Source organism: Eptesicus fuscus, chromosome 25, assembly GCF_027574615.1.
Source record: "Eptesicus fuscus isolate TK198812 chromosome 25, DD_ASM_mEF_20220401, whole genome shotgun sequence".
Taxonomy (NCBI): Eukaryota; Metazoa; Chordata; class Mammalia; order Chiroptera; family Vespertilionidae; genus Eptesicus; species Eptesicus fuscus.
Window position 1 is genome coordinate 11,831,869 of NC_072497.1, and position 10,350 is coordinate 11,842,218.

General features: G+C 60.4%; 1 protein-coding gene across 1 annotated transcript; it reads right to left on the bottom strand.

Moving 5' to 3' along the window:
* Positions 1-1,337: 1,337 nt before the first annotated feature.
* On the bottom strand, positions 1,338-4,841 carry MAGEL2 (MAGE family member L2). Its single transcript, XM_054713187.1, has one exon. The coding sequence runs from the start codon at positions 4,839-4,841 to the stop codon at positions 1,338-1,340; it is 3,504 nt and encodes a 1,167-aa protein (XP_054569162.1).
* Positions 4,842-10,350: the final 5,509 nt, after the last annotated feature.

Below are 10,350 nucleotides of genomic sequence, written 5' to 3' on the forward strand. Positions count from 1 at the left end.
GAGAATGACTTCAAGAAAGTCTTCTATAAGCCAGCCCGGTGCAGGCGTGAATATCTTCCCCCCCAAACACCCAGGATGGCACAATGGTCCCTTGTGACCCCTCCCTCACCAGTCCCTGCACCCCAGGGCTCAGATATTGGCAGCTGACGTCCCCTGCATGTTAGGATTGAGCCCCCCAACCCCCAGGATCCCCTTACCACCCCCCATCACCCCCAATATATAGGACCCCTCGTTGTCTGAAGGCTGCCGTTCCCTTTTTCCTACTAGAACCCTGGCCAGGATGCACGTCTCCACCCCAATATCCGTGTGTTGATAAAACGCAAGTTCCCCCGAGCTACTGGACCCCCACCCAGGGCCACGTGACTGACAAATGCCTGGATACCTGTGTTCCTACAGGTGGAGGGTCCCCCTCACCCACATAACCTCCAGAAAACCTGCTTTGAATGCCCACCTCATTCACCTCCCGTTGGCCCCTGCCATTGAATGAATCCCCCTGCATTTAAACACTTGCCTACAGTGCGGAAATAAGCCCACGGCGAGGGGCTTTGTGAAGTCTGGACTCTGGGTTTGATGTCAATCTTATGTCCCACCGCCCCCCACCCCCACCCCCATCAAAACCATTGCGTTGTAAGGAAGAATGTGTCCCGTCATAGTCTTGATGTTCTGGTGTATTCAGAGAGGGGAAAACACACACACACACAAAAACTTGGCGAGTAAAAAATGAGAATGAAGACAAACACCTCTGTGTTATGCTGAAAGTATATTTATTTAGATATAGATATAGATATTTATTTCTCTGCAGACAGCGTGACTGATGAGCCATGTTTTACACGTCAAAGGACAGCCTAACTTTCGAGACTACAGAGTTTTGCACCAGGATGAGGTGGATGGCTGCGTGACAGTTCGTTTCACAAAGCCAGCACAACTCTGGGTACAGCCACAAGTTGAACACGTCGAACACGTCGTCGAACACGAAAACGAGAGAGAGAGAGAGCGAGAGAGAGAGAGAATCACACGGCTCACTGAAGTACACAAGTGCCAGGAGGTACCCAGGAGGACAGTAGCCACTTGAAGTCAACAGCACGTGAGGATGTACAAAGCTTTGGCAGATAACAGGAACCGGATTTGAGATCCAAGTGTGTTACACACGGTAGGATTGGAACAGAAAACAACACCAGGAAACAAATTGACACAACCCCACCCCCACCCCCCCGACCCCCGCAATACGCACACACACGCACACGCACACGCACGAGGACCCTGTGAGCGGCTCTTGGCCCGGGGCTGGGGGGCGGACGGGGGGACACGAAGGAACAGAGATAGTGGTGGGATCTGACTTAGCGGGGGTGGGACCTGCGGTAGCGACCCCCGGCGCGACCGTAGAAGGGACCCAGCTCCTCGTAATCCCACTCGTCGTCGGACTCGCACTCGGCCAGGGCCTCGAAATAGTGGAACGGCCAGCACTCGGGATCTTTGTTATGGAGCTTGGCCAGGAACTTCAGCACAAGCATCTTGCTGATCTCCATGAACGCCCGGGGGCCCCACAGGAACTCGTACTCGGTGGGCTGGGTGTTGGGGACCTCCCTGTACTCGAGGTACTTCTGCCTGACAAACTCCTCGGTGATGAGCTTTTTTATGTTGCCCAGGAGGCCGTGATGGCCCCGGACATCCAGCCCCAGCTTGTCCAGGAAGCTATAGAGCATGTCTTCCCGGATGCAATTGCCTTTGATAAAGATCAGGCTCAGCACGGCCATCAGGAGGCCCAACTTGGGGATCTCCAGGCAGGGGGCCGGCGTGGCCACGGGGCCCCCCCCAAACTTGTTGATGATCATGTAAGAGTGGGTCTGGGGGTCTACCTCCTTCAGCTGGTACCCAAAGACACACTCCAGCTTGTGGTTGGCGCGCTGGATGATGTCCAGGGCCTGGTCCTTGTACTCCCGGATGATGAACTTCACCATCTCGGACCGCCGGATGGGCACGTTGCCTCCGTCCTTGACCAGGAGGAACTGCACCAAGGCGTTGGCCCGCTCATCCAAGGGAGACAGGGGCCCCGCCTCCGCCCTGGGCTCCCCCTGGCTGGTCCCCACCCCCAGGGACACACCGGCGATCTCGGCAAGCATCAGGGGCTGAGGGTTCCCCGGGTTTTCCCACAGACTCAGGGCCCTCGAGGTGGCCGGGCCCTCCCAGGCGCTCAGGGCCCAGGAGGTGCTGGGACCCTCCCAGCCGCTCAGGATCCGGGAGGTGCTGGGCCCCTCCCAGCCGCTCAGGTCGCGGGCGGCGGCGATGGGGTCCTCCCAGTCCCCCAGCACCTCCCAGTCGTCATAGTCCACGTCGGCCCAGCGCCGCGGGGGCTGCCAGTTGCGCATGGCCAGCATGCGGCCGCGGCCGTTGTCTTCGTCGTCGTAGTAGTCGTCGTCGTCTTCGGTGTTGAGGTGCTTCTTCTTCCGGGTGGCCTTGCCCCCAGGGCGGCGGGGGGGCTCGTCGGGGGTCTTGGAACCCTCCTGCGGGAAGGCCATGGCCTGGGGGGCCGCCGCCGTGGCCATCAGCATGGTGGGCTCCGCCTTGGACCCGCTGGGAGCATTGGGGTTGGGCTGGGGCACCCAGGGCACGGCGGGCAGGGCCTCGGCGTAGGCGAAGGGATCCTTGGGCGCCGGCGGCAGCGACTTGGGGACCTCCGGGATGGCAGGGGGCACCTTGAAGGCGTCGGACGAGGCCGGCTGGAACTGGGAGGTCGACGGGAAGCAGCCCCTGGGGGCGGCCCCGTAGGTCTCCGGGGCGGCGGGCAGGCTCTTCCAGGCCGGCGGGGCGCGGGCCGCCATCCCCTTGGGCGCGCAGAAGGTGGCGGCGAAGATCATGCGCTCCTTGGAGGGGGCCCTGCGCTCCCGGGAGGAGGTGCGGCGCTCCTTGGACGAGGAGGTCCTACGGTCTATGGACGAGGCCCTGGATTCCCCCGACGGAGTCAGCAGTGATTTGACAGGGCCCACGGGAAAATTTGCCGCCACTAGGGGGGCTGCGGGCTGGCCCTGCAGGGCCGCCGGGGGGCCCTGCTGCCAGGAGGGCTGGAGTTGCATGTCGGGCAGCTCTGCTTGCGCACTCGGCGCCGGGGCCTGCTGGGGGGGTAGCTGCATTTGCAGTGCCTTCTGGGAGGCCGGGGCCCCCGGAAAGGGCTGCTCCTCCATCTGCAGGAGGGGGGGGCCCTGCCTCTGAGCCTCCTGGGCGGGCAGGGGCTGCCAGAAATGCCCAGGGGCTTTGGGAGCCTGCCAGGTCAGCGCCTGAGCCTGGGGCGCCTCCTGGAACTCCATCGAGGTGGGCATCTCCTGGGCCACCGGAGCCTGCTCCTTGGGGGCCTCCCAGAGGATGGGAGGGACCGGCAGAGGGGCCGGCAGGGCAGCCTGGGACACCTGCGGGCCAGCAGGGGGCGCCGTGGGCACCTGCGGGCCGGCCACCTGCACCTGTGGGGCCAGGCGCACCTGCGGAGCCGCTCTCATCGGGGGCGCCGCCCGCAGCTGCGGGCTGGGCAGCCGAGCCTGGGGGGCCTGCCGCAGAGGGGGTGGGGGCGGCAGGGCCTGCCAGAGCGGCGGCGGGGTGCTCAGGACCTGGGGGGCAGGCCGGATGGGCGGCGGCGCCTGGCGGATCAGCGGCGGCGCCTGGCGGATCGCAGGCGGCCCCTGGCGCACGGGAGGGGGTCCCGGGCGGATGGGAGGGGGCCCCGGGCGGATGGCCGGGGGCACCTGGCGCAGCGGGGGCTGAGGCTGCCAGGCGATGGTGGGCGCCTGCCAGGTGACCTGCGCCGCCTGCCAGCCCAGGGGCGTGGCCTGCCAGCCCTGCCCAGGAGCCTGCCACCCCGGCGAGGCGGCCTGCCAGCCGGGGGGAGTGGCCAGCTGGGCTGGCGGCGCCTGCGGGCCCTGGGGGACCTGCGGAGGCGCCCTTATAACCTGCGACTGGATTTGCAGGATCAGAGGCTGAGCCTGCGGGGCCCAGGACGCCAGGGGCTGCGCAGGGGGGGCCGTCGGCTGCGCCATCGGCTGCGCCATCGGGGCCGGAGACGCCGTCGGCTGGTTGATTGGAGCTCTCCCGGCCGTCGGATGAATCATCAGGACTCCCGGACCTGGAGGCTTGGCCATCGGGGCTCCCGGAGGCGGCGGCTGGGCGATCAAGGCTGCCGGGGGCGGCGGCTGGGCCAGCGGAGCTCCCGGAGCAGCAGGTTGGACCATCAGGACCCCGGGAGTCAGAGGCTGCGCCATCAGGACTCCCGGAGCCGGCGGCTGTGCCATCGGGGTCCCCGGAGGGGCCGGATGCCCCATCGGGGTCCCGGGAGGTGGAGGCGGCACCATCGGGGTCCCGGGAGGGGGAGGCGGCACCATCGGGGTCCCGGGAGGAGGAGGAGGCGCCATCGGGGTCCCGGGAGGGGGAGGAGGGGCCAGGGGCCCCCCGGGAGCCGAAGGATGCATCATCAGGACCCCCGGAGTCGGAGGCTGCGCCAGCGGGGCTCCCGGAGGGGGCGGATGGATCATCAAGACCCCGGTGGTGGGGGGCTTGCCCATCGGCCCTCCCAGCGGGGGCCCCTGGACCAGCGGGGGACCCCCGAGGGCAGGAGGCTGAGCCAGCGCAGCCACCGGGGCGGGCGGCTGGACCTGCGGGCTCTCCCAGGCGGGCTGCGGTGCCTGCCAGGCGGCCAGCGACGCCTGCAGATCCATCGGAGGTGGGTCCCAGGGGACCGGCGGCGCCCGGGAGGAGGCGGGCGGGGCGCGCATCAGGACGGTGGGGCGGCTGTAGACCGGAGGCTTGGGCGCCTCGGCCGGGGGACTGGCATCACCCAGATTCTTACTTAGCTGCGACATGCCGGTGCGGTGCGTGCGCCGCCGCCGCCGCCGCTGCGCTCTGACAGCCGGTGGATGGGGCTCTCTCCGACAGCTGCCGGGCCTCCTTCCTTTCCTTTCCTGTTCCTTTTCCTTCTCCCCCGGAGCGAGGAGAGGCGAGGAGGAGAGGGGAGAAGGGGAGAGAAGAGGAGAGAAGAGAGAACGCGCCTACGTGGCCGGTCGGCGGCTCTCTCCCCGCCGAGCGTCTGCTGAATAGGAAGTCCGTGCCGGCGGCTCGCTCTCCGCAGCGGCTTTGCGCAGTAAGGAGGAGGAGGGAAGGGGGCCCGATCCCGCCCCTTCCCCGCCTCCCCGACCACCACCAGCGGATCCCGCACAGGGGGGCGCACCTACCCGAAATCCTGGCTTGGACGCCACGTACCTTTCTCCCCTCTGTCTGTGTCCGTCTGTCTCTCTGTCTGGGTCCCGTCTCCAAACGCAGGCAGCCCGGGCCGGCTCCGTCCGAGGGAGGATGCTGGTCGGTGCGTCTGCGGCTGAGGCGGCGAGAGCAGGAGCGCGGCTCTGCCTCCCCGAGCCCTCCGCGCTGCGGTGCGGAGTGGGGACGGACCACCGCGGAGCAGGGGAAGGCATCCACCCGCGGGGGGAGGAGGAGGAGGGGGGCGATGGCGTGGGCTGAGCGCAGCCGCAGCCCAGCCGCAGCCGCGGCAAGCGAAGACGTCTGCGATGCGGGCGTCAGCCGGAGCCGCCCCCCGCCCCCCCCCCCCCCCCCCAACACACTCCCCTCCCACACCCCCCTCCTCCTTTCATCTAATTGTCAAAGTTGATGGAGGAGGCAGAGACGCCTGCCCCCTGGCCTCCCCTGGGGGATGGGGACCAAGCCCCCCTGCAGCCCCTGCTCTCAGGGACGCGGCGGGAGGCCCGCGCATCCGTCTGGATGAGGATGCGGGCGTCTGCGGGGCTGTCGGGTGGCCGGGCAGGGACGCCTGCCCCGCGGACACGCTGGTGTCAGGGCGAGGGATTCAGGAGGGAAACGGAGGCAGCAGGCAGGCACACGTCTGGGGAAAATAAGACCCCCTGGGTGTGCACCGGGGTTTGCAGAAGCATCCGTGTTTTAGCCTGAAATGCAGGAAATGGGGCTTGAGAAAGAACAGGCGGTGGTTTTTTCTTTTCTTTTCTTTTTTTTTTTTTTCTTCTGGACACAGGCAGAGGATAAGGGGTGGCCAAGAGTCCAGAGAGGAAGGAAAGAAATCCTAGAAGGTCTAGAGGTCGGAGCAAACATAGGGGAGGCAGCATTTTTATTTTATTTTATTTTTATCTTTTTTAGCACCAGGACGCATTCCCGAGCCGCGGCCGGGATGGGAGGGTTGGGGTGGGTTTCTTCCCCGTGTTTCTCCTCTCGTTGCCGAGCGGGGAGAGCAGCTGCAAAAATAAACAGTGACGGCGGGCAAGCGAGCAGCGGGGCGAGCCCGCAGGCCCCCAGGTGCATGTGTGGGGAAGAGGAACACAGCTACACGTGAACCCCAAAACACATACCTCCGCGGGGTGGTGGTGGTGGGGGGGATAAATCCTGGTTAGGCCAAATCAGCTTCCCCACGAGCGAGGGGATGAATGAACCGCGCCCACCCGGGGCCCCTGCTCCCCGCTGACCAAGTTCTCCTGGAAAATGGTTTTCTAGAAATCGACCAAGTGCTGACTCTTCAGGTGGTTTCATTTAGAAGGGATTGCTCTCAGCCCTAGGGCAAGAGTCCAGAGCGACCACACACACACACACACACACACACACACACACACAACACACAACCACAAAAAAAACAAAAACAAAAAAACCCACACCATATGAAACAGGCCACCAGGGGGCATAAGAGAGTGGAGAGGGCTCTACCCCATTCGCCCTGAAGGGATACCCCTCCAGCCAGTGCTTCTCAGAGCTGGGCGTGTCTGAGTCCCCAGGACAGCGTAGACACCCCCCCAAGTCCACTGGGGGAGTCGGGGCCACACGTTCTCAGTAGACACTGGCCTTGTGTAATGAGAGAGCCATATGGGAAGGTGGTATCTGGGTGGTTTTTTTAAAAAATATATATTTTATTGATTTTTTTACAGAGAGGAAGGGAGAGGGATAGAGAGTTAGAAACATCAATCAGCTGCCTCCTACACACACCCCCTACTGGGGATGTGCCCACAACCAAGGTACATGCCCTTGACCGGAATCGAACCTGGGACCCTTCAGTCCGCGGGCCGACGCTCTATCCACTGAGCCACACCGGTCAGGGCGGTGGTATCTGGTTTTAACGATGATCGGAGGAATGGGACATCAGAGTTGTTCTCGCCAAACCTCTCACGATGCCCCGTCCTCAGGCTTAGGGTTCCTGGGCCCCTCTCCCGGGTTCACAGTCCACACAAGACTTGTCCATCTGATGGGGAGTTAGAACCACGTCAGCCCTCACGCCCCCCTGTCACGGGCTCGGCCCCAGGATAGTCACTGGACGTGGTTGGCTTTTGAGGGTGGTGGGGGGGGTCAGTTGACATTTCTAAGTGAGTTTCAGCTGATGCCATGTCTACTCTCTTTATTTTTTTATCTTTATTTTTAAAAATGTTTTTTTAAACAATTGATTTTTGAGAGAGGAAGGGAGAGAGAGAGAGAGAGAGAGAGAGAGAGAAAGAGAAAGGCTCGCAAATGACTGACTCCCAGTAGGAAATACACCTGAGGAAGCAGCTGACCCACAGCCCCTTTGTAGAGACTGACTTTTTAAAAAAAAACATATTTTTATTGATCTCAGAGAGGAAGGGAGAGGGAGAGAGAGAAAAACACTGATGAGGAGAGACAATCATGGATCAGCTGCCTCCTGCACGCCCCCTACTGGGAATGGAGCCCAAAACCCCAGGCATGTGCCCTGATGGGGAATTGAACCCAGGACCCTTCCATCCGAAGGCTCACGCTCTATCCACTGAGCCAAACCAGCGAGGGCAAGGTCGACTGTTTTGATACCAGCAAAACCCAAGACTCTCCTGAATCCAGTGGGAAATTGGGGCCACGAATTTTACATAGGTCCCCCCCAAACCTTCTCCTTCTGGTCCCATCTGGCTTTCTGAAGCCCCCACACACCCCCAAACCCCTCTTCTGCCTATATGCTCTTCGTACCCCAGACCTCGGAACCAGGCGTCGCCAGAATCCTCCTCCTCGCTCGGCCACGGGACAGATTCAAAATCCAAGGTGAGTGGGACCCCGAAGGCAAATACAGAGCTTGCATGTTTGTCTTCTGATCAGGAAGAACTCTGGTATTTGCATAAGTCTATCTCCAAAGGGTAACACGCATCATCCCCCCCAAAAAACACACAAAACAAACCAAAAAGGGGGGAGATGAAGGCGGAGTGTAGACAAGGAGGCAAAGCATTGAGTGGGGTGCAGGGGGAATGTGTGAATGTGCTGATTATCTGCATCGTCACAAGAGGGGAGACTCCCCTAGGGACTGCAGCCTTCCTTTTTTTTAATTTTCCTTGCTATACATTTTTTAAATATGTGTTTTTATTGACTTCACAGAGGAAGGGAGAGGGAGAGAGAGGCAGAAACATCCATGATGAGAGAGAATCATCGACCGGCTGCCTCCTGCAGGCCCTCCCCTGGGGATCGAGCCCGCAACCTAGGCATGTGCCCCGACTGGGAATCGAAACGGGGACCGTTCAGTCCACAGGCCCATGCTCTATCCACTGAGCCAGACCAGCTAGGGCTGGGGACTTCTCTTTTGAAAAATATGTTTTTATTGATTTTTTTAGCGAGAGGGAGAGGGAGAGAGAGAGAGAGGGAGAGAGAGAAACATCAATGATGAGAGAGAATCATGGATCGGCTGCCTCCTGCACACCCCACACTGGGGATCGAGCCAGCAACCCAGGCATGTGCCCCAACTGGGGAATCCGACCGTGACTGCCTGGTTCATGGGTCGATGCCCAACCACTGAGCCACACCGGCCGGGCAGGAGCCTTTTTCTGTTCACTTGCAAACCCCAGCTCATCCTGAGTGTCCAGTAATGAACTGTTGAATGAACGTGTAAAATTAGCACCACAATTGCCCGCCCCCCCGCCGCCCCTCCCCACCCCATCCCATAGCTGTGAGAATTGGTGCACATGTTTAGGAGCTAGTCAAAGACTCTCTTACCGTGTTCCCAAAGCCCAAACCTATTTACTTAAGAAACGCCTTTCATGAAGGATCTATGTTGGGTGGATCTACAGACACCGGATCTTGCAGACACCTCGGATATGCATGTAGTATTTATTTCGCATTGTTTTTAAAACTCAGCGTTGGTCACAGTTGGTGCAAGTCAGTCATGGAATCCTCCCTTCTGTTTGGAGTGTGGGGGTGTGTGCTGTAGCAAAAAAAAGAGAGAAAAAACCAATTCTAAAGAGGTGGAGATTCCTGAGTGTTCCCCAAGAAGACAGGCTGAGCCCAAGAAGAAAAACATAGACCATCTCCGAAGTACTTGGCGTGTGCAAGCATTGCAAGGGTTCCTTAAAATAGTCTAACGACTACGGATTGGACGCTTATTCTTTGGTCAAATGCCATCCCAAAAAGCCTACAGACATGGTGTGAGCCTCACAACATCCACAGGCGGTCTGAGCCCATTTCGCAGATCAAGAAGTCGAGGCTGAGGTGGGTCAGCGAACTTGTGGCCGACCTGGCAACCGACCTCTGGAACCGAAGCCTGCGCCACGGGGTTGCCGAGAGCCACCATGCTTAGCCATCAGGCCAGGTCTGCCAAAATTTTGGTTTAATGAACAGACAATGAAATGCATAGATCTGCACTTGTCTTAAAAAATAAAATTTTGTTGTTGTTGATTTCAGAGAAGAAGGAGGAGGGAGGGAGAGAGAGAGAGAGAGAGAAACACCAATCATAGAGAACCATGGACCCGCTGCCTCCTGCACGTCCCCTACTGGGGATCGAGCCCACAACCCGGGCATGTGCCCTGACCGTGAATGGAACCGTGACCTCCTGGTTCATAGGTCGACGCTCCATCCACTGAGCCACACCGACTAGCGCCCGTTTCATCTTTTTGCCTGTGGCTGGCGACCCATTCGACCTCCTTGGCGCTCCCCTTCCTTCCTGAAATATCTTTCTGCTGGATAGGACTTCTCGGTGCACAATTGGATGTTTCCTCTGGGCACTTGAAGGCTGTTCCTCCATTGCATTTCGCAAGAAAGCATCATTCTCCGCATCCTTGTTCTGGATGTAATGTTCCCCACTCCGCTGCTTTTGAGTTCGTATCTCCTCCCCCCCCTGCCCCCCTCATTCCCCCCCTGATCATAATAGGCCTGGGTGTGGGTTCTCTTTATTTATCCTTGTAGGAGTTGATTGAGCTGATTGGATGGAGAGGTTAATGCATTTCACCACGTTCGCAAAAAATCCTCAGCCATTATCTTGTCAGATAATTTCTCGGTATTCTTCTCTCCGCTGTCACTCCGGCTCTCTGATTACACACACATTAAAATCATTTCCACGGCGCCCGGCGGGGTCGCGGATGCGCTGTCCATTTTCTCGCTTTC

Excerpts from the sequence above, each read along its gene's own strand:
- MAGEL2 (XM_054713187.1), bottom strand. The coding sequence starts at position 4,841 with ATGTCGCAGCTAAGTAAGAATCTGGGTGATGCCAGTCCCCCGGCCGAG.